Raw genomic sequence first — 27132 nt, 5'->3', positions numbered from 1 at the left:
AGTAGGTTCCGCTTCCAGTATGCTGACTGTTGCCACTTGTAACCCACAAAAGCAAAAACCTGTGAGCTCTTAGTAAGTCCCAGTTGTGGAAAGACGGCCGGATGCCAAGGAGCCGACACGCGCTGCTTCGTGAGCAGCCGAGCAGCGCACCCTCCTTGCACGTCAGAAGCGTGTGCCCTCCTACTTCCACTGCAGCCTCACCCGCTTGTCAGTTACAACTCTGCCAGACCTCTCTTGGACTGAGAAAACGCGGAGTGGATGGTTTTGAGAAGTGTCTGCTGAGGTCTTGGAGTTTCTCAGGCTCGGAGCTTGTGAGCAACGTGACACCCGCCTGCAGCCGTATCCATCCCGCGGGCACCACACGCAGCATGCCTCATCTCCCCACGGCCTAGAAAGCAGGAAACAAAAGCTCACAGACTTAGAAATGATGCTTGGTGGGACTTCCCTGGCGGTCCAGTGGTTAGGACTCGGCGCTTCCACTGCAGGGGGGGCCTGGGTTCAATTCCCAGTTGGGGAACTAAGATCCCACCAGCTGCACGGCATAGCCAAAAAAAAAATAAAGAAAAAAAAGGATGCTTAGCAATCAGTGTTTTGGTATTCTGTTTTACTTAGAGATTATGTGGGTATCCAGTGATTATTTACTAATTAACTCAGTCAGTCCAAGGTTTCAAGGCTGCAGATCATAGAAATTATCTGCCAGTTGACATGCTACAAAACGTAATTACTGGGGAAGTAAAAAGTTTGTCCACCGATTCAGTTTAGTTGAACATAAACTTACTGCATTTATCATGATCTTAAAAGTTATGTAGGGCTGTTTGTGATGAAGAAAAAATTCTGCAGATGGTTGGTGGTGTTATTTTGTGTGTCTTGTACCATAATAACAGTGTAATGAGAGGTGAGGTTAGCTTATTGGCCTTGTAAGCCTGAATAAGTATGGTAAGTATATAAATAAGTATAGGAAAAACAAACCCAAGTAGAATAAGATACATGCTTGTATTGTACTTAACTCTGATAGGAAAACACATTTATTTAAACTAAAATCATGAAATTTGTCTCATTTACCAAAGATGTTCCTTTGTTATGTGAATATGGATTTCTGAAATGCTTCTGAGTTAGTGACTGTAGCATTTTTTTTTAAAGTTTGGCACATTTAAAGCATTATAAGTACAATTTTTTTATTTTCAGATAATTTTAGGAATATTCATTTTATGTAAGCTTATGTATCTGTATAAATAAGAACAGAGCTCCTTTAAGAGACTTAGTAATCTAATTTCGTAACACTCTCCAAACACAGGAGAATGGCGCGCTCACAAGGAGAAGCCAGGTGGTTCTCAAGTCAGGGCTTAGGCGACACACAGACACATGAGGGTTTATGGCTTCAGTTCGGCGGTTTGAGTCATAGACACAGGTAAAAACACTCGACCAGTCCATATATCAGAGAGGTGTTTTTCCCAGTGTACAAAATTCTTAACTAATTTGAGCTCCAAAACATTTTAATAAAGACTAAATAAAAACCAGATCCTCTTTTCATCTGGGGCCACCAGAGAGGGTAGATTTCTGATATCCACCTGCAGAAGCTCCAAGACCCAAACCCCAGTTCTTAGCGATTGTTCCCAGCGGGGCCCAGCTCGTGGGGTGCGAGCAGACCTGCACCGCAGACTCACAGGTGGGAGGAGAGCCAGAGAAACAGAAAGCAGCAGGGAGTCAGGCTCTGCCGCCAGCGGGAGCGGGTCTCACTTCTGGGGGCCAGGAGCGGTGTGCTGGGGTACAGCCCCTGTGAGGGTCCTCCCAGGCTGTCTCAGCACTGGGAGAAGTAAGTGTGACTCCACTGAGAGGAAGTGAGCAGGTGCCAAAGGTTTTATTAATAAAGGACTAGCAAGACGCTACAAATGGTTTTTCTGTAACCTGAACGCAGTCGTGGGAAGACCTTAGACAAACCCAGATGGAGGCATCTAATTTTGTAAACGTCCGCGTCATGAAACTGCAGGAGACTGAAGAACTGTTTCACTTACAGGAGATGAACAAGACAAGACAGCTAAGTGTAGCGTGTGGTTCTCAGCTGAGACGTTGTGAGGGCCGGCTGGAGCCTGCCTGGGGGGCGGTGAGGGTGAATGTGGGCCGCGCCTGCAGCTCGGCACCCTCCCCTGGGTTGCCGTGTGGCTGTCACGGAGGACAGGGTCCTCTAGGACTCACCCCATTCAGGGGTGGCGGTGTCAGATTGGTACCTTCCCGTGAAGTAGTTCGGGAGGAACAGTTTTGTGCTAAACTTGCAAGTTCTGTAGAAGTTTATGATTGTCGAACGGCAGCTGCTTCACAGCTGTACGTGTTCTGATTCCTCAGGGATGTCTCACCGGGATGGTTTTCGTGTTTGTCCATTGGTGCTGCTTCTGCGTTGATTATTACTGTAACAGTGGCACAATGGCGATGTTCCAGCTCCGTGGTTCCTCTTCTCTAGTTGGCACTCGGTGGTGAGAGGTCACTCTTTTTCCACCCATTATTGCTGCCCGTCAGGAGGGACTTGTGGATTCTTACACTCTCAGTGGGTCCAGCCCTCTCCTGCTCCCACTGATGTGTGCGCTCAGCCTGTCCCACATGTGACTTGTGTGGCACTGGTGGGGGCGCCCCTCCCCGAGCAGCGCCCCCCTCCCCGAGCAGCGCCCCCTCCTGGCGCTTCTCGCCGGCACAGTCTGCCCGGCCGGGGAGTCACAGCCACTTCTCCAAGGAGCCGTGTTTCTTTGAGTCAGCAGGGGTATTTAAGACGAAGACAACCACTGTCAATATTTTTGTTCTAGAAATTTCATCTTTAATCTCACTTTAAATTAGGATTTTAATGTCCCTCTACGGCAGTGTAGTGTGTTTTCCCTTGTATGTATTAAATAAATGAATGAGTGCTGTTTAAAATTGACTTTTCTTTACTGTTGATAGATGAGACCAGGAGTAACTGGGAAGTGTCAGCACTCTCTCGGGCCGCCCAGAAAGGATTTACTAGAGACGTGTTAAAGCATCTGAAAAGGACAAAGAACATTTCATCAGTAAGAAATCCCTTGTATTTTCTTTACCTTAAATAACAGAGAGATCAGATTCTAATGCTTGTGAAAAGTACAAGTCTTCATTTAAAATATTAGTTGTTCTTACACATCAATTAAAGTACAATATAGAAATAATTCCAACATATATTTAGCAGTAAAAATGTAAACTGTGTTAACAGTTTTATTGTCTTGTTTTCTTGTTTAGAATAAGCAATTGCAGTAGTGATATTATGGATATGTAAGATTGACTCATTTACTGATTAAATCTGAAATACATATTGTCAAGTTCAGTTCATGGCAGTTTTTATGGTTTTTTTCCAGTGATAATTTCTTGAGACTAGTTTTTTAGATGTGGCACATAGTGTAACAGATAAAAATGATGTAAAAAGAGAAAATGGAGTTAGTGGAGGGAAAAGATTTTTAAGTATGATGTGAAAAAGGAAATTTGAAAAAACTTTTAATATCTAGAACTGATATTGCAAGCTCTAGGGAAAATTCCTCCCATCTCGGTATTTTTGACAGCTTTTGATTGGGAGAGCTGGATGAAACTAGAAATGGTGTCTAAAGGTTTTAAATTATTTTGTCACATGTAAGTAAAGGAAGGTCAAGTTACTTGAGCGTGCCTCTAGTTTCACACATTTCTTTACAGACACAGGACCCCGTTTCCCTAGGTGGGCCCTGGGGTCCCCGGGTGCAAGGCCAGAACGATCAATATTTTCACGCGTCGATGTTTGCACTGTGCAGTGGTGGGTGGTGCGGTGGTTCCCTAGCGCTTCCGTAAGCCTCGGCCCCGGAGCGCACGCGCGTGCCGTCCCGTGTGCTGCGGCAGGAGGTGCTGGTGGTTGTGCTCGGGGATGCACCGAGCAGCCCTTCCCTTGTGAACACACCGTTGTTACTGGGATAGACAGCCTGGCTGTTGAGTGTCTGGCAGGCGTTTTCTCCAAGACAGAGAGCGAGCCTGTCACTTCAAAGAAAACTTCTGAGAATATTTGTTGCCAGTGAGAAAATTCAAGCTTTTAAGGTAAAATTAAAATTTTGGAGAACTTGAGACCATCATGAGCCAGGCAGCTTCTCAGCACTCCACACATGTGATTCTTTCACGTGTACGGTGAAGTGCGTCAACATGTGGAAGGTCTGCGTGGTCCAGGGGACCATCGTTTGCAGGTGAACACAGTACATCACGTTCCCAAACCATGTGCGGGTGAAACTCCCCAGAGAGCGAGATAAGCCCATGGATTTTAATGTAGCAGACTCTGCATTATCTTCGCCGATGTGGTTTCCGATTCCACTCTGCGACTAAACTTTAAGAAACTTCCATTTCAGTTTTGGAGCCGTATCAGAAAAACCCCAAGTATCTAGAAAGACTATTAAAATACTCCTCCTTTTCCAGTTACAGCCCAACAAACAAGTCTGTCACAAATGTGGAAATGGGAAGCAGTACCACTTGCCTGAGGTTGTTTATTTGGAAGATATCGTTACTTCTCCTAAAAGTATATTGTTTGTTAACATGTCCTGGGTTCAGTGTTTTTAAATAAAATGATAACTATTTAAATAATATCTAAGTTTCACCTTATGGTAAATACGACCTACATAAACAGAAGTTCTTTGGGGAGCCTCAGTATTTTTTAAGGGTGTAAGGGCTCCTGCCAAAACTTTGGCACCAATGGTCTCAGAAACGGACAGCTAACTGCAAAATTGGAAGAGATGTGGCTTCTTTTCATGAATTTGCAATAAAATTAACTGCAGTGCCGTGTGGGATATAATGAGCCATCGGAGGCGTCAACAATGGAGAGGGTGGTAGAGCAGTTTTTCTTTCAGCTCATGACTCTCTCTAATATTTAACTTGTCACCATGTTTGCAGCATGAAGCGCTGTCCTTAGAAGAAATACGGGTTCAGGTCGTGCAAGTGCTTGGCCGTCTTGGGGGACAGATCAGCAAAAACCTCATAACAGGTGACCTTTCCTTAAAGCACGTTAACCCCATGGATGTATTTGGATGCATACAGGTCATGGTGTGTTCCTATGTTTGCTCCTATATGTCATTTATGTGTTTCCAGGTAAGGTTGTGAAGAGCCGCGTGTTGCCTGCTGGAGTGAGTGAGCACTTGCCCTGCGGCCTGCGGCCTGCGGGGTTCTTCGTGCTCGCTCGCCGGGGTCTGGGGTCTTGGCTTTTTTGAGGCAGAGGCTAGCTTGATGCACCTTTATATTAAACATTGTGTCAGGAGTTCAGAGTTATCTTTTTTAACCTGATATCCTTAACATTTGGATAATTTAAGTTGTTTTTGATCGGAATTAGCATTTTTGATTAGTAAAAATCGGTATTTTTACCTTTAAAATTTCATATTAAATGTATTGGTGATTTTGGCATTTCAGAAGTCAGAGCCTCTATTAGGAAAATAAGTGTTATAAAGAGCAGATACTTAATTAAAGTGTTGTGTATGCATCATTTTTCCGCAGAAGAGTAACTCTTACTTAAATTGGAAATTAAACATTCCAGACTATTAGACTTGTTCAAAAATAGTTTGCCTTTAAGTAAAATTCCGAAACTGTGTGGTGGTTTGTACATGTGTGGTAAACGGAGTAGAAGGGGGTGGGCCGGGGGCCGTCCTGGAGCGAGGAGGGACTGACCGAAAGCACTCTGCATCCGCCTTGACAGCAGTGTCCCCCGAGGAGAGGGCCAGGCGCTGTGTGGCCTGGGACAGAGAGAGGAGGCTCGGCTTCGCGGTGCCCTTCCCGGACCTGAAGCCCGTCATCCACCTGGACCCGTTCCTGCCGCGTGTCACGGAGCTGGCGCTCTCGGCCGCCGACAGACAGACCAAAGTACTCACTGCTCGCCCGCGGCGGTTAGATGTGCATTCGTTAGGGAACACGTGTTGTGTTTCACGGATCTAGTGTTTTCTCTAGCATAGTAATCAGGAAACCATTCAGTTACCAGAAGTATGTGTCCTTGGAAAATGGAAGTTAAGCATAAATTATCTGAATAATAGAGGATAACCTGGCAAAACATTAATATACCAGAACTCTTCCTAATAGAAAATGGTACAGAGGGCGTTGAAAAGTGAGTTTTAGTCTGTGCTCGATTATCTCTTCAACCTGGGAGATTAGAAACAGATAATCCCAAGTTTTTATATTATTCTGTACATTTCCAAAATTTGTGCTTTAAAAATATATTTACTGAACGTGACAGTTGAAAATGTGCTAGCACATGAAGCAGAGTTCTGTGATACGGCAGCATAGAAATACGTTTCTTATGGATGTATTTTAGTCCTGATGTCTAAATCTTTTAAAGCTCAGTTCTTCACTGTTGGCTCCAGATCAAAGTGAACGGAAGCCTGAATTTTATACAACAAGAAGTGCCACTTGCAGTTCATTTATTTTTGGGTGGGATAGTTACCTGCTACAGAAGTTTTCCTTTTTAAAGGGCTACGTTGTGTAGCATTTCAAAGTGCTCTTCACCTTTGTTGGGCCCCTGGCCTGTTTCAGGTTGCGGCCTGTGAGCTTCTGCACAGCATCGCCATGTTTATGCTGGGAAAAGCCACCCAGATGCCTGACAGTGGCCTGGGCCCCCCACCCATGTACCAGCTCTATAAGCGCACTTTTCCTGTGCTCCTTCGACTGGCGTGTGATGTGGATCAGGTAAGTGCATGACTTTGAATTTGAAACAGTTTCAAAATTTCTTTAAAAAGTCCTGTCTAGTTCAGTGATGGTCAAAGCTTGCTGAACATTGAGACCACTCTGGGGTCTTTGAAAACCTGCTGCCCGGCTGCTGCCCTTCCGACTCTGGCTTAATTCCTCAGGGACAGGCCCTAAGGAATTAAGTTAGGAGAGTAGTTAATTAAGTAATTAAGGAATTAATTACGAGAGTCTATCCCCTAAGGCTGATTTTGCTACCAGCTCTGTCACGTAGGGGTGAAGAAGAGAGGAGGGGCCGTGGCCAGCAGTCGGGGGCGCTTGGAGATGTCAGCAGGTCATCTCTTCCTCTTGGCTTTTTGGACAGAATTCTCCTTTGCTTCTGGGACACGGAAGACGTTAAAATTCTTTCTTTTATGAAGTTGGCAGAACCCTGACATAAGGGTGCACACATAAAAAAGAAAAGTAAATGGAAAACTCACTTATGAATAGAGATGGAATATCCTTCAGTATATATGTGAATGATTACAATCCAGCAGTGCCTTAAGATATGCACCGTGATTAAATAGGATTTTGGGGTAAAACTGGAAATTTACCACAGAAATAGGTTTCATAAGCAGCGATTCTCTTCATATAGGCCAAGAAAGTATTTTGTTTTGGTAAATCAGGAATAGTTTAATTTTGTCTTTAAAAAAATGATGAAGGATGTTTACCTGAATATCACAGCCAAATCCTGCCCAGCCATGCCGCAGTGATGCTGCCTTGTGCTTTGGCTGAGGTGGGTGCCGGGGTGAGACCTGGCGTGGCCTGTTCACAGGCACCTCCAGCGCCGACCCGGAGCGGGGCCTGTGCGTGGAGCGGTTGCTCAGAATGCCTTCGTCTGTGCTTAGCCTCTGGGTCTCTCACCAGGCCTTGAGGTCCGTCCCTGAGGTCAGGGACATCGGAGAAAAGAAGGAAAAAAAATATTATTTTGAATATAGTTTTATAAAAATATGGAAAGCCCAGAGTATCAACTGATACATCTAAGAATTAATCAAGGAGAAAGCTGATGAATTACAAAATAGAATTCTCATATATCAGTGTTCTAATATGTCTCATTCTATTGTAGCATATTGACCACTTGGGAGATATGTTTACAACGTAGCATTCATAACAGCATCAAAAGATGTAATAATAATAAAACGTCTGGGGGAGTTCCCTCATGGCCTAGTGGGTAGGATTCTGGGCTTTCACTGCTGTGGCCCAGGTTCAGTCCCTGGTTGGGGAACTGAGATCCCGCAAGCTGCATGGCGCAGTGTAAAAACTAAAATGAAGTAAAATAAAACGTGTAGGAATAAACTTTAATACGCCAGGCAAACATATATTTTATGAACATAAAATGAAAGTGATGTGTACCCGAAGAATCAATATTGAGGGAATTATTCCCTGGCTGCCCAGTGGTGACAGGACTTGGCGCTTCCACTGCAGGTAGCCTGGCTTTGATCCCTGGTCGGGGCGGGTGGCGTGGCCAGAAAAAAAAAGAATCAATATTGAAAAAATTCGAGCTCTTTCCACATCGTTCAGTAAGTTTGGTATCGTTCCAGCAAAAATCCCGGAATTAATTTCATTTTGAACATCAAAAGTAATCTGGGGGCTTCCCTGGTGGCGCAGTGGTTGAGAGTCCGCCTGCCGATGCAGGGGACACGGGTTCGTGCCCCGGTCTGGGAGGATCCCACGTGCCGCGGAGCGGCTGGGCCCGTGAGCCGTGGCCGCTGAGCCTGCGCGTCCGGAGCCTGTGCTCCGCAACCGGAGAGGCCACGGCGGTGAGAGGCCCGCGTACCGCAAAAAAAAAAAAAAAAAGTAATCTGGAAGAATAATTGCTGGAGCCTAACCAAGAAGAAGCTTGGCAGGGTCAGGTACTGAAGGGTGTCTTGCCCCGAACAGACATTAAGAAGAAGCCACGTTAATTATAATGGGGTTGAACTTGTGCACAGATATGTCAGTGGGACTGTCTGGCAGTTGGCAAGTGGACCCATGTGTACACATAAATATTGTATGTGTGGTAAAAGGGGCTTTTTAAGTCAGTGAGAAATGGAACATTTAATAAATTCTACTATAGCATTTGACTAATATATGAGAGGTTAATTTCAAATTAAAAAGATTTAGAAGGAAAAATAAACTCTAAGAATATTATAGAAAAATGTGACGAATTATAGCATGTCTGTGTGTATCTTTGGATTGGGATGGTCTTTTTCATTGGTAAAATACACTAATTAATATAGAAACATACGATGCTAAAAATGAACCTCCATGTCGTCACCCCTTTCCCACCATTATTCCTCAGGAAGAGCCACTGTATCCTCTGCCGAAAGTTTGGTGAAAATACTCCTAGACCTTTGTAAAACATAGCATACGTATAAATTTTATATACATTTTTATAAGCATACATATAAATTTTGTTTTACAGATAAAAAGGATTATAGCATTCAGAAACGCTTTCTTTTATGTAAAATGTGATTTCTGCTACTTGGGTGGATTTTATCATTACGTTATAGGTGTCTTTCCATACAGTTTGTGTAGAAAGGGAAATTTTCGTACAAGGTATTGAAGGGAGATCTGTGGAAGAAAACTGTTAGTGTGTTGATAGTTCTGACTTTATAAGTATTCAAAACCACGGAATGGCACAGAACCCGCGGTTTTGACATGATGTAGGGAAATTTTTCCCCACATTGTGCTGAAGATAATAAGGTTTTAAATGGGCAAATGGATAAAGAACAAAAATGGGCAGCTCGTCAACAAAGAGGTACATATGGCCAATTAAATATGTTTTAAATACTCAACCTTTTTAGTTAACAAGGAAATTCAAATTAAAATGGTATGGATTACAGCAGTTGTCAAATATTTTAAAAATTGGGAGTGTTTAGTGCTGCCAAGCTTGTAGGGAAAGGGGCTTTTTGAGTCCTGGCAGGTGGGAGTGTGGACGGCAGCCCTTGTCCAGAGAGGTGTTCAGAGTCGTGTGTATAAGACAGACATAAACTAGAAATACTGCGTTTCTAACAACGGGATTGGGTATCTGGATCATGGTTTATCCATATATGAGATAGCAGGCATCTAATAAAGATATTGATACAGCTTATGTATTTACATGAAAAGTATTCAAAATTGAGGGGCAGAAAAGTGGTTACAAAAGTGTCTATTTTTACACACATGTAAACGTATATTTAAATGCGTATAAATAAAATACACTGAGTTAACAGTGGTTTTGAATGTTAACAGTGGTTACCTTTTGGATGTAGGATTGTAGTTGGATGGTTTTCTATATTTTCTATAAATGGTATGTGTGTACCTATGTATAATTTATGTTCTAAGAATACAAAATAATTCTTTTTGGGGAAAAAAAAAAAAAGTGATGCTTAAAGACCAGGTTAAATTTCGAAACTGAAAGGCAAGATTCTTTTACTTTGATTAAGTCTAAAAGTTGCTTCAAAGTTTAGAAAGATATTTTTTGGAGAAATACCCGGGTGCAAGAGAACTTGTTTAGTCTGAGCCCCAGACATTTCACGTGAGTTTTGTTTTTTATTTTTTATTTTTTAAATTTTATTTTATTTTTTGGCCGCAGCAAGCATTATGTGGGATCCTAGTTCCCTGACCAGGGATGGAACCCACAGCACCTGCAGTGGAAGTGCGTGGTCCCCCACTGGACTGCCAGGGACATCCTCGCGTGATTTTTGATGTGGTGTCCGTACCGCGTGCTTTGTTCTTAAGCTGAGTAGCAGCGGGGAAGTAGAACTCCCCTGGATTTCTCAGTGCTCCTTTAGGGCCAGCCTTGTGAGACATGAAGGTCGGGAATGTTCCCCTTCACTCGGGCTGTGAACATTTACTCTTTATAGAGAATGAGGGTTAGATGCATAACCATTTGTCTCAGAAAATTGCTCTGGTTCAAAAGGACAGTAAAACTTCTCTCCATGCCTGGGAGCCACCCTGGATTGTAGGAGCCAGACACCCACAGGGCTCTCTGGGCCCTGGAGAGACTGTATTTACATTTGAGAAGGTTAGGGTGAGAAGCGGCATCTCCAAGGAGTAAAGACTAGTTTCCCTTCTTTCCGGCAGCAGAGTGGGAGGTGCCTCTTCTCCTCTTGTTCTGTGATACAGCCTGGAAGTCTGTACGCAGAGGACGCTGACCCGGCTTCTGGTTTGCCCCCACGGGGGTGTGAACAGAATGCCTTCCGTTCAGCTCAGGATCAGGTTAATCAGGATGAGTGATAAAAACCATCACTGCCGCGACCCTAACTGCCCTCCTCCTTAGAGGAACAGTAAGTTTTGGGATGCGTGTTTTTCTTTACCGGACTCTTAGGAAGAGTTAGACCATGTTCATCATAGAATTTAACTAGAGGAGGAAACTAGTATAACCGCAGTAGTATCACGCTTATTTTTGCTCCTGTCGTATAAATGGAACTCTCTCTGATTAAAATTTATATGAAAAAAGTAAATTCTGATGTTATCACTCCTTCAGGTGCCGAGGCAACTGTATGAACCTCTAGTTATGCAGCTGATTCACTGGTTTACCAACAATAAGAAATTTGAGAGTCAGGACACTATTGCCTTACTAGAAACAATACTGGTGAGTAATGATTCTTTTCCTGCTGTTCCCATCAACTGGTTATATGAGATCAGTACTCAAGGACTTTACGAAAAGCTACCTGTCAAGGTATCAGAATGTAACATGTAGCTAGATTGGATCATCTTTTTTCTTTTGTTTTGGTGAGATGGCATTTAATGAACAAGGTGCTGTGTTTATTAGGTGATACTTTTAAGTGGCTACAAGCAAATAGATGTTTTTGTTTTGTTCCTTTTGGGAGGGTGGTTATAAATTTGACAAACTTCATGTGCATTAAGGCTCTGTGTGTGTGTGTGTGTGTGTGTGTGTGTGTGTGTGTGTGTGTGTGTGTGTGTGTGTGTGTGTTGAGGGTGGAAAGGGTGAATAAGTATGTTCTTGGACTTGTATCAGAGTTGCAGTACCCTCTTTTTTTTTTTTTAACTCTAGTAAACTAGCTCAGAGTAAAAGGAATTTTTTGAGCTGGTTCTGTTTTCTCCTGCATTCAGATTCAGCAACTCAGAAGCCCTAGACATCGCAGTTCACCACGTACATAGAACTGTCCTGAGACAGCAGAGGTGGAATCGTTAGGGTGGGGTCACTGGCTCACTGCGGGCAGAGGCGGTGAGGTCGGCTAAAGCCTTACTGTCTTTCCACGCTGATTTGATTTTAATATTCTGAACTCGTGCAGATAACTACATTTGATTTCTTTAAATATCATCTTAATTGATATTTACCTATTACTTCAACATATACTTTTGTTTTGGCATATACTGACTTTGGAATCAAAATCCCCAGTTGAGGGATTTCCCTGGTGGCGCAGTGGTTAAGAATCCGCCTGCCAGTGCAGGGGACACGGGTTCAAGCCCTGGTCCAGGAAGATCCCACATGCTGTGGAGCAACTAAGCCCGTGCGCCACAACTACTGAGCCTGCGCTCTAGAGCCCATGAGCCACAGCTACTGAGCCTGCAAGCCACAACTACTGAAGCCCGCGCACCTAGAGCCTGTGCTCCGCAACAAGAGAAGCAAGCCATCACAAGGAGAAGCCCGTGCACCGCAAGGAAGAGTAGCCCCCTCTCGCCGCAACTAGAGAAAGCCCGCGCGCAGCAACAAAGACCCAACGCAGCCAAAAATAGATACATACATTTAAAAAAAAAAATGCTCAGTTGAACGCATAGCAAGTTTGTGCAAACAAACATCCTTTAATCCCATGTTTTTGCAGACTGATTTGTTTGAATCTGTGGGTCACTTTCTGTTAAGTTTGAAATGAGGTGTGTCGTTGCAGTCTGCCCAGGCCAGCCCTGTTGCCCCCGTTGCCCCTGTTGCCCCCGTTGTGTGTAGTTACTAACACAGCTCCTTTCCCTCTCGGCGGTTGCCTAACTAGCTGCCACTTGTGGGCAGTGGGAGTTACTGAGCATTTGTAACTAGGATGATGACGTCATTGTACCTGTGGTTTAATTCCCTGCAGTGTCTAGTGTGAAACCTGCCTATGACAGACCCATTTAATTAAATTTAACTTGTGGCCTATTTCATTCAGACGGATTTATTCTAATGTTTCTGTTCTAAAGTTTCTATCTTAGCTGTTCCTTTTCCCTTTTGATCCTTGAAGGTAGCTTAAATCAAGGCTTCAGGACAAAACCAGGTGGGAATGGAAATGTAACATGAGAGGGTTTACGGAAAGAAAAGAAAAGGTGAAGGCGGAGGTGGAGGCTGGTGCACTGCAGCGCACTTGTGTCCCCGCTGTCCGCTCCTCTGCCCGTTTCCGCAGTGCATTACCATCACCTCCGTGAATTCTGATTCGCACTGTGATCAAAGATTTTGCATGTAGCAAGGAACCAGGCATGTTAGAAAGAATCCCCTTATTTCAGTTTCTGTGTACTTTCCCAAGTTAAACTTTTCCTGTGTGGATCTAAGAGAGAAACAAAAGCACTCAAATTTCCTTAGCTGTTTTTTCAAGTATTTAGAGACTGTCCGTTTCTGGAGACTGCTCTGATAGAAAGTTCTACTTTTAGAACCACATCTCTATGAGTTTTCTTTGTGTAGCTTTTCAGCTTCCTTGAAACTTGCAAGGGTCTTGTCTATTTATCCTCAATAAATAAAGCATTTCAGATAATGTTATGAGGTAGAATCAACAGCAGAAGTTTTTAGGATATAATCATTGTGTTTCTTCAGGGGAAGGAAAGTCTGCTTTGTTGCTGTACAATTAAAGTATTCTTTTTTCATGTATTTTTCAGTTTCTTAATTTGTTTAGAAGAAACTTTTCATTATGTCAAAAGGAATTTGTTATTAGAGTCTAGATTCTAGACAGTCAGACTGGTTTGACTAGTGTCTGTTTTTTTCCTTAATAGTGCTCTGAATTCATTTTCATAACGTACTTCAGTTATGCTCAGAGGCAGACCAAGGTATTCAGTTGTCATTTTATGCTTTGTTTCAGGATGGAATTGTGGACCCCTTTGACAGTACTTTAAGAGATTTTTGTGGTCGGTGTATTCAAGAATTCCTCAAATGGTCCATTAAGCAGACGACACCGCAGCAGCAGGAAAACAGTCCAGTAAACACCAAATCACTTTTCAAGCGACTGTATAGCTTTGCACTTCACCCCAATGCTTTCAAGAGGCTGGGAGCGTCACTTGCTTTTAATAATATCTACAGGGAATTCAGGTGCGTAAGTTACCTGACAGGGAAGAGTGTAAAGATCTTTAAATTTTCTTCTTTAAAAAAAAAAAAAATTTATTTATTTTCCTTTTCTTTATTTGGCTGTGTTGGGTCTTCGTTGCAGCAAATGGGATCTTCGTTGGGGCCTGTGGGATCTTTTCGTTATGGCATATGCGGTCTAAGATCTTTAAATATTCAATAGTGATTTTGTAAAGTGACTCACCGTTTGTGTGTCCATGTAGTCGTATATCAAGCATGTAGTAAATAGTTAACGTGCTGGATGCTGTGCTATTTTCTGGGGATTAAATAATGAATTAAAATGGTGTTTGCATTCAAGAAGAGGCTCAGAATGTGTTGAGATCTACATTGAAGCATAATAGTACACAGTCTGGGAAGTGCAACAAAAGCCATAATACACAGTCTTTTGAAGCACAGAAGAGGAGTGTCTGACATGGTTTGAGTAGGTTAGGGGAGGTTTCCCGTACCTCCTGGCCTCCTGTACCATTTATACTTGGGATGAGGCTTAGGGGATGAGAGGAAACTGGCCCCAGCATTTGAGGCCAGAGGGGCAGGGCAGAGATAAGAGGACAGTATGTAAGGAGACGAAGTCATTTTCTACCCCGTGCTGTGGCGTTGGAGGTCTGGAAGGGAGTGAAATGAGACGGGCCGGGAGCCTCTCTTTGTGGAGTTGAGATGTGAAGGCCGCTTCCAGAGACGGCCAGTCCTGGGTAGTGGGAGCAGGGAGCGGCACGGTTAGACTCCTCCCCAAATTCGCCTGCCAGTGGCTGTGTGGGGAGTGGGTCTGAGGGCCAGGGCACCAGTGACAGGGTGGTTTCCCAGTCCAGGGACAAGATAGGCCCTGACCGCAGGTTGTAGTAGTGTGTGTTCGTTTGTTCACTTAGTACTGTTCGCTAGGGCAGACTGTTACGGGCCAGGAACCATGCCAAATGCTGGAGATACAAAGATGTAGCCCTTCATGAGGGTTGCATTTTAAAAAGACAGGTAGATAATATTCAGCCAATCACAGAGATAAAGGTAAAATTTGTAGCTGGAATTAGTGCTTTTAAGTAGCGATACAGGGAATTCCCTGGTGGTCCAGTGGTTAGGACACTGTGCTTTCATTACCGGCTGCCTGGGTTCAGTACCTGGTTGGGGAACTGAGATTCCACTACTATGCATCATGGGAAAAAGAAAATTAAGTAGTGGTACATGATTACTAAGGAACCTTATAATGAGGAATCTGACCTCATTTGGTCAGAATAGCTTCTCTCAGGAAATGGCAGTTGGGATAGTGATGAGGGGAGCAGTTGTGAAAATAAGAGAGATGATGGATGATGGATGTAGATAGATTTTGGATGGATGGATGGATGGATGATGGATAATGGATAATGGATGGGTGGATGATGGGTGGATGGGTGGATGGATGAATGGGTGGATGGATGGATGATGGATGGATGGATGGGTGGATAGATGGATGGAAGGATGGATGGATGGATGAGTGGATGGGTGGATGGATGGATGATGGATGATGGATGGATGGATGGGTGGATGGATGGGTGGATGGATGGAAGGATGGATGGATGATGGATGGATGGATGGATGGATGGGTGGATGATGGTTGGAGAGGTAGGTGGATGATAAGTAGATAGATTTTGGATGGATGGATAGATCGGTGGTAGATGGATAGAGAGAGGATAGCTGGATGGATAGGAATCTGTCTCTGCGTGTGTGTAGGCACGTGCATGTTTGTATGAAAATCGACTGGAGTTTGAAGCCACTGTGTTGATTTTTTAAATTGAGGTATAGTTGATGTAAAATGTATGTTTCAGGTGTACAGTGTAGTGATTCACAATTTTTAAAGGTTATGCTCCATTTATAGTTATTATAAAATATTGGCTGTTTTCCTGTGTTGTACATTATATCCTTGTTGCTTATGTTTTATGCATAGTAGTTTGTGTCTCTAAGTTCCCTATCCCTATTTTGCCCATCCTCCTTCCCTCTGGTAACCACTAATTTTTTCTTTATATCTGTGAGTCTGGTTCTGTTTTGTAATATACATATGTTTGTTTTATTTTTTAGAGTTCTCATACAAGTGGTAGCATACAGTATTCGTCTGGTGTATTTCACTAAGCATAATACTCTGTAGGTCCGTCCATGTAGCTGCAAGTGGAATTATTTCATTCTTTTTTATGGCTGAGTAACATTCATTGTATATATTTACCACATCTTTTATTTATTTATTTTTTCCTTTGGCCTGACCAGGGATCTAACCTGTGCCCCCTGCAGTGCAAGCATGGAGTCCTAACCCCTGGACTGCCAGGGAAGTCCCTCACCACATCTTCTTAATCCACTCGTCTGTTGATGGACACTTAGGTTGTTTCCATGTCTTAGCAATTGTGAATAGTGCTGCTATGAACAGTGGGGTGCATGTAGTTTTTCACATAAGTGTTTTTGGGTTTTTTTGGATAAATACCCAGGAGTGGAATTGCTGGGTTGTATGGTAGCTCTAGTTTTAGGTTTTTGAGGAATCGCCACACTGTTCTCCCCAGTGGCTGCACTAATTTACACTCCATTGCACAGTGCGTGAGGTGCACTTTTCTCCACATCCTCGCCAGTACTTGTTGTTTGTGGTCTTTTTGGTGATAGTCATCTGCCACGTGTGAGGTGATATGCTTTTGTGGTCTTGAGTGTACTTCTCTGATGATTAACGATGTTGAGCATCTTCTCATGTGCCTGTTGGCTCTCTGTGTGTCTTCTTTGCAAAAGTGTCTGTTCAGGTCTTTGTTTTTTTGATACTGAGCCATTTGAGCTGTTTGTATATTTTGGATATTAACCCTGTATTCATCTTATCATTTGCAGATATTTTCTCCTATTCAGTAGGTTGTCATTTTGTTTTGTTGATGGTTTTCTTTGCTGTGCAGAAGTTTTTATGTTAAATTAGGCCTCCTTTGTTTCTCTTTGCTTTTGTTTTCTTTGCTTTAGGAGACAGAAAATATTGCTACAATTTATGTCAGAGTGTTCTGCCTGTGTTTTCTTCTAGGAGTTTTAAGGTTTCCAGTCATACGTTTAGGTGTTTAATCCATTTTGAGTTTATTTTTTTGTAAGCCGTTAGAGAATGAATGTTCTAATTTCATTCTTCTACATGTAGCTGTCCGGTTTTCCCAGCACCAGTTATTGAAGAGACTGTCTTTTCTGCATTGTATATTCTTACCTCCTTTGTCATAGATTAATTGACCATAAGTGCGTGGGCTTATTTCTGGGCTCTCTCCTCTGTTCCATTGATCTGTACATCTGTTTTGTGCTAATACCATGCTGTTTTGATTACCGTACAGTATAGTTTGAAGTCAGGGAGTGTGATTCCTCCAGCTCTGTTATTCTTTCTCAAGATTGTTTTGGCTATTTGGCGTCTTTTGTGTTTCCATACAAAATTTAAAAGTATTCTAGTTCTGTGAAAAATGCCCTTGGTATTTTGATACGTTTTTTCTTTTTAGTTTTTTAAATTGTGAAACCTGTGTGTATAGAAGAATGTTTAAAAACATGTAAAACCGTCACTATTTGCAGATGACATGATATTACAGATAGAAAACCCTAAAGACTCCACCAATAAAACTTAAAACTAATAAACTCAGTAAAATTGCAGGATACAAAATCAGTATGCAAAAGTTCTGTTGCCTGTCTATGTACTCATAATGAACAATCAGAAAGTGAAATTAAGAAAACAATCTCAGGACTTCCCCAGTGGCACAGTGGTTAAGAATCCACCTGCCAGTGCAGGGGACACGGGTTTGAGCCCTGGTCCGGGAAGATCCCACATGCTGTGGAGCAACTAAGCCTGTGTGCCACAACTACTGAGCCTGTGCTCCAGAGCCCGTGAGCCACAACTACTGAAGCCTGTGTGCTCTAGGGCCTGCGTGCTGCAACTACTGAAGCCTGCACGCCCACAGCCTGTGCTCTGCAACAAGAGAAGGCTCTGCAGTGAGAAGCCTGCGCACCGCAATGGAGAGTAGTCCCTGCTCACTGCAACTAGAGAAAGCCTGCGTGCAGCAACAAAGAAGACCCAACGCAGCCATAAAAAAATAAAAAAGAAAACAATCTCATTTACAGCTGTATCAAGAGGAATAAATAAAATACCTAGGGATAAATTTAACCAAGGGGGTGAAAGACCTGTACACTGACAACTGTAAGACATTGATGACAGAAGACAGAAATTGAGGAAGACACAAATAAATAGAAAGATATTCTGTGCTCATGGATTGGAAGAATTAGTATCGTTAAAATTTCCATACTACCCAAAGCACTCTTCAGATTCAGTGCAATCCCTATCAAAATTCCAGTGGCTTTTTTCACAGAAATAGGGCAAACAGTCCTAAAATTTGTATGGAACCACAGAGACCCTGAAACGTCAAAGCAGTCTTGAAAAAGAACAAGGCTGGAAGCACCATGCTTCCCGATTTCCATCTACTGTACAAAGTTATAGTAATCAAAACAACATGGTGTTGGCAGAAATACAGTCACATAGATCATTGGAACAGAACAGAATGCCCAGAAATAAACCCACACACATATGGTCAGTTAATTTTATGACAGAGGAGCCAGGAATACACAGTGGAGAAAGACAGTCTCTTCAATAAATGGTGTTGGGAGAACAGGACCCCGTCTTTACACCATTCACAAAAACTAACTCAAAATGGAGTAAAGATTTGAACGTAAGACCTGAAACCATAAGACTCCTAGAAGAAAACATAGGTGGTAAGCTCCCTGACATAGGTCTGGTAAGCTTCCTGACATAGGTCTTAGGGATGATTTTTTGAATCTGACACCAAAAGCAAAAATAAACAAGTGGGATTAACATCCAACTAAAAACTTCTGCACAGCAAACGGTCAACAAAATGAAAAGGCAACCTACTGAATGGGAAAATATAGTTGCAAATCATATATCTAATAAAGGGTTAATATCCAAAATATATAGAGAGCTCAATGGCAAAAAATCTGATTAAAAAAATGAGCAGAATATCTGACAAGACGTTTTCCCAAAAAGACATAGAAATGGCCAACAGGTACTTGAAAAGGTGCTTAATTTAACATCACTAATCATCAGGGAAATGCAGATCAAAACCGCAGTGAGGTATCACCTCACACTGGTCAGAATGGCCATCATCAAAAAGTCTACAAATAACCAAATGCTGGTGAGGGTGTGGAGAAAAGGGAACCCTCGTGCACTGTTGATGGGAATGTAAATCTGTGTAGCCACTGTGGAAAATAGTGTGGAGGTTCCTCAAAAAATGAAAAATAGAACTACCATACGATCCAGCAATTCCACTCCTGGGTATTTATCTGAAAAAAATGAAAACACTAATTTGAGAAGATTTATGCACCCCCATGTTCATTGCAGCATTATTTGTAATAGCCAAGACATGGACTCAACCTAAGCGCCTATTGTGACAGCATGGATGGGTCTAGAGGGCATATTGTGCCGAGTGAGACAAGCCAGACAGAGTAAGACAAACACTGCATGATCTCACTTATATATGAGATTGCAAACAACAACAACAAACAAACAGACAAGCTCATAGATACAGAGAACAGACTGGTGGTGGCCAAGCCAGGGGCTGGGGGCTCAGAGAAATGGGTGAAGGGGATCAAAAGCTAGAAACTTTAAGTTATAAAAGAAGTAAGTCCTGGTGATGTAAGGCACAGCATGATGACTACAGTTAATAACCCTGTATCCTATGTATGGAAGTTGCTGAGAGAGAAGATATTATTATTATTATTATTATTTTTTGTGGTACGCGGACCTCTCACTGCTGTGGCCTCTCCCGTTGCGGAGCACAGGCTCCGGATGCACAGGCTCAGCGGCCATGGCTCACGGGCCCAGCCGCTCCGCGGCACGTGGGATCTTCCCGGACCGGGGCACGAACCCGTGTCCCCTGCATCAGCAGGCGGACTCTCAACCACTGCGCCACCAGGGAAGCCCTGCTACGTGTAATTTTGATGAGGTGTGTGGAGTGTGGTCAGAACAGTGGCTTTAGGTTTTAGGTTATGTGCTGTGAGCAGGTCCACAGGTGGAGGAGGGTGCTTGTAATAGTAAGAAGCCCATGCCTCTTGGGTCTCTTTGACCAGGTTTTCTTCTTTCAGAAGTGTTTTAGGTTGTTCTGTGTTTTAAAACATTTGAGGCGTTTTTAGAGACAAATTTCATTAAGGTATGTATGCTTTAATAACATAACTTTTTTCCTTCATTGTTTCTGTTTTATTGTCTTCTCAGATAAGGCTCAACATTCTTTATTTTGCAGGGAGGAAGAGTCTCTGGTAGAACAGTTTGTGTTTGAAGCCTTGGTTACATACGTGGAAAGCCTGGCCTTAGCGCATGCGGATGAGAGGTCCTTGGGTAGGTCCATTCGGGCTTCCTGTGTGTACGCAGCGAGCTTGTCCATGCGGGGGCCTGGGTCACCCCCTCGTACGGTGCCGTCTTCTCACATCCCCGTTTAGGGTGATACGTGAAGGGGAGGTGGGGCCCTCTGCTGCCTCAAACCCGCTTGGTACAAGAGGCTTCAGCGCCTCCTCTACGACTTGCCGTGTCCCCTGGCGTCCACTCAGCTTGACCCCTGGTTGGTCAGGGGTCCTGGCCAGGGCAGGTGGGGCAGCCCTGCTCGGAAGCGCCAGTGAAAGCACACAGCTGGCACGAGCTAAAGAAAGCTGGCCCTTGTCTCGGAATTCACTAATGGCAGCTAGAAGGCAGAAAGTAGGTTTCCTTACAAGATGGTAATGAGGCTATTTTGACAGTAATTAAGACGTCATTTTAAAATACGAAGTCAGAAATAGGCTGAAGTGGCAAAGAGAGTAATAAATGATCGTCTTTGCAGTTAAATTCTGTCCTGAAGCTGTCAGGACCATCCAGGAGTTCTGGGGCTGGAAGACTTCTGGGTGATCTCCCCGCTCAGTCTGCATGGGGGTCTGGCCCGGGGCGCGTGGACCCTGATGTGGCTCTCGCAGCGGGTGCCGTGGAGACCCCCTCTCACTTGCCAGATGGTGGTGTCTCTCGTTTTTTGACAGATTGAAGCCCTGTTATCCTCCATGGTGATAGCCCTACTAATGAGCAAAAACACTTAAAATGCAGCCCCGTCGTCAGCCGTCATTAGCGTAACATTGCCTTGTCGTCAGCCGTCATTAGCGTAACATTGCCTTGTCGTCAGCCGTCATTAGCGTAACATTGCCTTATCTTGACATCCTATATAGGTGAATTTTCTCAACGAGTGAAATTTTACTCTTTTAAAATCACTGCCATAGTTTAAAAGCGTAGAAAGAAAACTTCCTTGGTAACAGAGGTCACAATAGGCTGTGTGAGGCCCCTTTCCTGAATAACCCTAGATGCCTGTAGATGGTTTTACTATTTTATTTCTCTTCTCCTCCTGCAGTGGCTGTATTATTAACTATAATATAGTTTAACCTACATGAGAAAAGTGCGGGTCAAGGAACTGACCCCCTGAAATAATAGCCTTCAGCGGGGTGCACGGGCCCTTGCCTGCTCTGTGGGCTTTGTAACACCTGCAGAGCCCTTCCATCTCGGACCTGTACGCAGGGCTGTGCTTTGCTGTCCTGCGGTCTTAAACATGGGTTTTGTATTTGGATGTGCAGTGTTGTATTTTGAGGGATGAAAAATACTCTTTTGTAAAATCACCTTTTAAATTACAAAGCGAGGCCAGTAAGCCTGTAGTACCGCTTTGTTAATGACGATGAGCTGTAGATCTCCTTCAGCAATCTCTGTTTGTGTTGAGAGCAGGTACAGTGCAGCAGTGCTGCAACGCTATCGATCGCCTGGGGCACATCATCGAGAAGAAGCACGTTTCTCTGAACACAGCAAAAAAGCGACGCTGTCCCCGGTAGGTGATGTTGCTTCCTTTTTCTTTTTCTTTCCCCTGAACATAAAACTAATTCTCAGTTAATGTAGGAGAATCTAGGAGGAATTTGTGAAAGTACAAAGAATCAATTTTCCAAAGTAACTTAAAAGCTTTATGCTAGAAAGTGCTTTGTTTAAGGTGTCATCTTGGTTGGGATAGTGGATACAATTTGAGAATCAGTTTTGTAACTGAGACATTTGTCTGCACTAATTTTGAATACGAATTTGGTGTGGAATTATTTGCTTGGAATATGCATGAGCTGTTTGTTATGGAGTAGGTTTGAAATGTAAGAACTAAAATATTGAAATAGTAGGACTTTGACAGAATGAGGTTACAGATTATGAAATGAAGCCACTCAAAACCAAGGCCGGCTTATTGCCCAGTGGTTTCCAGTCTTTGCCCCCATGTCCATCCCGGCAAGGTCTCTTTCGCAGACGGGGTGCGGGTGTGCCATGCCTCTTCCCCCAGGTGTGTGCAGGGGTCTGGGGGCTCTGGTGTCTGCTGGCGCCCACCGCTCTGCAGAAGCACAGCCTGTAGACTGGACATTGATCCTCCCCTGTGGTTTTACAATGGGTTCTTCCAGATCCTGCCGCTGAGTATGACATCTCTCCAGGCCATTCATGCTCACACTTGAGCAGCAGAATTACCTTGAGGTCTGGCTCCATGCGTACAGGTCACTGGGCCTTGCTCTGGAACTGGCTTCAGTAGGTTAGGGTAGAGCTGAGAAGTTGCCCTTCTGTCAAGCTAATACTGATGGAGCTGGTCCAGGGACCACAGTTTGAGAAGCACTACTTCAGAACTTAAACCCCCTTTCCTTTTAAAGTGCATTGAAAAGGAAACATGAAAATACTTGGTGCTGATCTTTTAAGAAATGCTTTTAAATTTTTCCCTCAATTAAAAAAATAAAAGGTAAGCAGCATCTAGGACCTATTTTGCCTGTGACGTTTCGATTGTATTCTAATGATACTACACTAAAAATAAATTGAATGCCTTTAAATATGGTTTCTACATGTATCAGGGTAGCAAACTTGAATTTATGGTTTTTAGACTCTGGGGTCAGCTAAATGCTGAATGTTGGGGTGTGAATATTAAATACAGTGTATTCTCCATGCAGAGGCTTTCCACCTACGGCACCCTTGTGTTTATCGGACGTGGTCCAGTGGCTTTTCGCCAGTTGTGGGAGGCCCCAGACAGAATGTCGACACAAATCCATAGAACTCTTTTATAAGTTTGTTCCTTTGTTGCCAGGTATGATGGTCTTTATGCCCTACAAATGACTTTTGCCAGTAGTTTAGAGATGCACGTATATAAAACATGATATTTCCATCATTTAGATAAATGTAACGTGTTCTAATAAATACAAAAAATCAGTACGTTCTAATAAATACAAAGAATAAGTACAAAAAATAATCATTACAGATCATTTGTAAGACAGGTGATAAATTATGGCTGTACATTTCTCAAAGATTTATAGAAGGAAAGAAAAAAATGCTGTTTTGATGTTAGACGGTACAGAAGAGGTGAACTTAGAATTTCCTTAGTACCCTTTATTCCACAGCATCTTTGCTTTTCGGTCCCACTTCAAAGAAAGAAGGAAGGGTTGGATGACCATAGTAGTTAACACGATGTTCAATTAAGGTTTAGAAATCTTCTTGATAGTCAATGAAGCGTCACTTCCCTGGTGCCGCAGTGGTTAAGAATCCGCCTGCCAGTGCAGGGGACATGGGTTCGAGCCCTGGTCCGGGAGGATCCCACATGGCGCGGAGCAAGTAAGCCCATGAGCCATGGCCGCTGAGCCTGTGCGTCCGGAGCCTGTGCTCCGCAACGGGAGAGGCCACAGCGGTGAGGGGCCCGCGTACCACACAAAAAAATAAATAAATAAATTTTAAAAAAAAAGTTAATGAAGTAATGGCAATTGTTTTATTTCGGCCTGTAATTAATAAGGAATTGCCATACTCCTAAGTCTGAATGATGTCAGATCATTTGGTATTAAAGGAAAGCGATGGACCTATGCTTTTCAGTAGTTACTGTACTAAACCATTAAACTGTACTTAAGAGACTTGAGATAATTTCTAAATTTCTCAGGAATAAATGTATTGGTAGCTCGGGTGTGGGGTTCGGTAGCTCAGGCGTGGGGAAGCTGTGCTGCAGGACAGACTCAGGCCCTGGCTCCCCTTCATGTGCACCGGGCACTCGTCCAGAACCGGGACATGCTGTGGCGTGTGCATCTGGGTGAGGAGGTGCCAGCGCACAACGGACCGTGAGCTGGTTCTCTTGAACAAGGGGCGCGGAGGGCCTCTGTGCGGCTGCTTCAGGGGCAAGAGGTGGAAATGACTGCATGTCATTCTGAGACTTAGAAGGGTGCTGCATTTGTTAGGGTCGAATATGATGTATACTGTGGGATGCGTCATGTTAAATACTGTGTATTCTACATACTGTATGTTGTGATTGTATTCATACTATGCATTACGTATACTATATAAATACATAGTATGTAATTACTGTAATTTTACGTATAGTAGAATGTATGTTGTGTTTTTTAATTTAGAGAATTGTTTTAAAAACATTATTAGTATTTTATATATGCTTAACTGCTTTTCAGTTAACAAGTTAGTTTTACTTGTTGTCCTTCTCACAACGAAGTCAGTGAAGAGTGGATGGGATGGAGGGCAGGGCATCTTCTCCTTATTTTTAAGGGAAGCTGAGGCCCAGACTCTTCTGAGGTAGGACTGCTTGCTGCAGGCCCCGCGATTTCCAGCGGCGTCAGCTTGGCTGATCGCAGACGTTTCCACTGCTCTTCTTCTAGCTGCCTGCTACCGGGACCTCATATACTTTCAGTGAAATAGTAGCGCTCTACCTCTCAGAATGGTCTTTGTTAATAAGCACAGGACGCTGAGTACTGGTGAACCTTTCCCTGCTACCACCATGACTCACCTCTTCTGTGTCTTCCGGTGGGGTGTTTGCCCTCTTCTTTGTCTTTGCCCCTGTGATTTTTAAGGTCCCGTGTCCTGCAGTAGTGTGCCCTGTGCGTGGTTGGGCCGGGTATGTGGACACCCAGATCCATGGGACGTCATGACAGGTGCAGGTTTGTCCCCGCTGCGTGTCAGGGCCTTCCGATGCTGACACCGGGGAGTGGGGTGGGTTGGGTGGAGAGGCAGAGAGACAGAGACCACCTTGCGGCGGGGAGGCCCCCCCAATCCTCGACCTGTCTTGCTTCCCTCTGGACCTGTCTTCCCGGGTCGCTCCTCTCTGCACGTCCTCTTTTGCTGCTCTTAGCGCTCGATGTAGAATTTACATATGGTAGCAGTCTTCACTCATGGTTACGGTTTTATTCGTTTCTTCTTAGTGAAAATAATGGAATGTTTAATATTTCTTCCTAAAACAAACCCTGAAGACATGGGACTAATCTTTTACTTATATAGCTTGTGAGAGGTATTTTTTGACACAGTAAAAAAAAAAAAAACAACATTTCTTCTTTTTTTAAAAAAATTTATTTATTTAGTTTTGGCTGCATTGGGTCTTTGTTGCTGCGCGCGGGCTTTCTCTAGTTGTGGAGAGCAGGGGCTATTCTTTGTTGCAGTGCATGGGCTTCTCATTGCAGTGGCTTTTGTTGCGGAGCACGGGCTCTAGGCGTGCGGGCTTCAGTAGCTGTGGCTCACAGGGTCTAGACCGCAGGCTCAGTAGTTGTGGCGCATGGGCTTAGTTGCTCTGCGGCACGTGGGATCTTCTCGGACCAGGGCTCGAACCCGCGTCCCTTGCATTGGCAGATGGATTCTTAACCACTGCGCCACCAGGGAAGCCCCCAGTTCTTCGGTTCTTCTGTAACTTCATTAGAGTCAGAATGACTTGACCGTCAGGGAAGCCCAACTTGACCTTTTCACAGCCACTGATTTCAGAGCATACAAAATACACTTTAATGTTTTTTTCTTTAATTTAGAAAATGATTAATTCCTAAAAGAAAAATATCTTTTCAAAAGCAGATCATTTGACTCTTATTTAATAAGCACGGCACTTACCATGTGGTAGATGCTATTCTAAGCACTTCTTCAGATATTAACTGCTTCAGTTCACCTTGGTGACAACCTCAGAGGTAGATACTGTGTGCGTCTCACTGTGGACAAGGAAGCAGGCTGGCGAAGCCTGGTCCCCGCGGCCGCCGGCGGCACAGGCAGAGGGGCTGGAGCGTCTGACTGCTCTGTTTATTCCTTAAAAAAAGCAATAATGACTTTCAAGAAAAAAGGCAAGAGAAAGAGTGTGACGTTTATAGGTATTCAAGTGGCGTCCGACTGTGTTAATAATGTTTAAAGAAGCTGAAGAGCGGCTTTTGGTGGAAATACTTTCTTGCCGGTAAGTACAGTGAGCGAGTCGTGAGTGCTGCGGTTCAAGTAAGATTGTCCTGGATTATTTTGGAATTTCAGTGCACGGGTAGGTCGTTTATGGGGGACATTTATGGAAAACTATATTTGAAATATCGTGATACTGCCTGTCTTGTTCTGGTCTGATTATATTTTTAACATACCAAACTTTTAATTTTTTTTTTTATTATTGGGAGATGCTGTTTTTAATTAGGTACAGTGATTAGATCGAGTGATTTTTAACTACATGAAAGTGATTTATATGTGTGTTTTCATCTTATTTCTCTTTTAAGGCAACAGATCCCCTTCTCTGTGGCTGAGAGACCTGATCCAGAAGGAAGGCATTTCCTTCCTCATAAACGCATTTGAGGGGGGAGGAGCCAGCGACCCGCCAGCCGGCATCCTTTCGCAGCCCACCCTCCTCCAGCTGCGTGGGCCGTTCAGCCTGCGAGCCGCGCTGCACTGGATGGACGCGCTGCTGGCGGCGCTGGAGTGCTACAACACCTTCCTGGGCGCAGGGACCCTTGGTGCCGCCCAGCTCCTGGGTGGGTACAGCCTCCCTGGGTCGGCACCGTCCGGCTCTGCCTGGAACCATGCCAGGGCCAAGACGGGTGGGGTTTTGGTTGGACAGGATCCCAGGGTGTCATTTCTTCAGCTCCGCCTGCGTCTCCGAGCTCACAGTGAGGGTGGGGGGACTCCCTGCCTGGAGTCTGTGCCGCTTTCTTGCCCTGTTCACAGGTTCTCAGTGACCCTTGCGTAGAGTAACCTGAGGTTTTCCTCAGGCCCTCTGATCTTGTGCCATGTCTCTGTGTAGCGGGTCTTTAGTTTTCTCGCATCTTTCTGTCCCTGGAGCTTCTCTGTTGTAGTGCGGTAGCGAGGGTGTTGTTTGCAGAGGACGTCAGGCGGGTGGGATGTGGGTGCCGGGCGGGCTGTGTCCGCCTGGGCACCCCGCGGGCAGGCGCCGGCTCTGGGAAGGGCGTCCCCCGTCAAGGAGCAG

General features: G+C 44.0%; 1 protein-coding gene across 3 annotated transcripts in view; it reads left to right on the top strand.

Annotated features, from left to right (window-relative positions):
- PRKDC (protein kinase, DNA-activated, catalytic subunit) overlaps nucleotides 1–27132 on the top strand; it is a 145937-nt gene that overhangs the window by 34413 nt on the left and 84392 nt on the right. For 2 of the 3 annotated variants that reach the window (XM_067017133.1, XM_067017135.1), the window contains 10 exons: nucleotides 2926–3032; nucleotides 4891–4981; nucleotides 5684–5847; nucleotides 6511–6663; nucleotides 11150–11257; nucleotides 13665–13891; nucleotides 20176–20270; nucleotides 21660–21762; nucleotides 22895–23028; nucleotides 26429–26680. In XM_067017133.1, coding sequence (XP_066873234.1) covers nucleotides 2926–3032; nucleotides 4891–4981; nucleotides 5684–5847; nucleotides 6511–6663; nucleotides 11150–11257; nucleotides 13665–13891; nucleotides 20176–20270; nucleotides 21660–21762; nucleotides 22895–23028; nucleotides 26429–26680 — 1434 coding nt within the window. The remainder of the gene's footprint in view (nucleotides 1–2925; nucleotides 3033–4890; nucleotides 4982–5683; nucleotides 5848–6510; nucleotides 6664–11149; nucleotides 11258–13664; nucleotides 13892–20175; nucleotides 20271–21659; nucleotides 21763–22894; nucleotides 23029–26428; nucleotides 26681–27132) is intronic. The other variant, XM_067017134.1, reaches the window with a different exon arrangement.

The sequence above is a fragment of the Kogia breviceps genome, chromosome 17, assembly GCF_026419965.1.
Source record: "Kogia breviceps isolate mKogBre1 chromosome 17, mKogBre1 haplotype 1, whole genome shotgun sequence".
NCBI classification, from domain to species: Eukaryota; Metazoa; Chordata; class Mammalia; order Artiodactyla; family Physeteridae; genus Kogia; species Kogia breviceps.
This window is presented reverse-complemented; position numbering and strand designations above follow the sequence as displayed.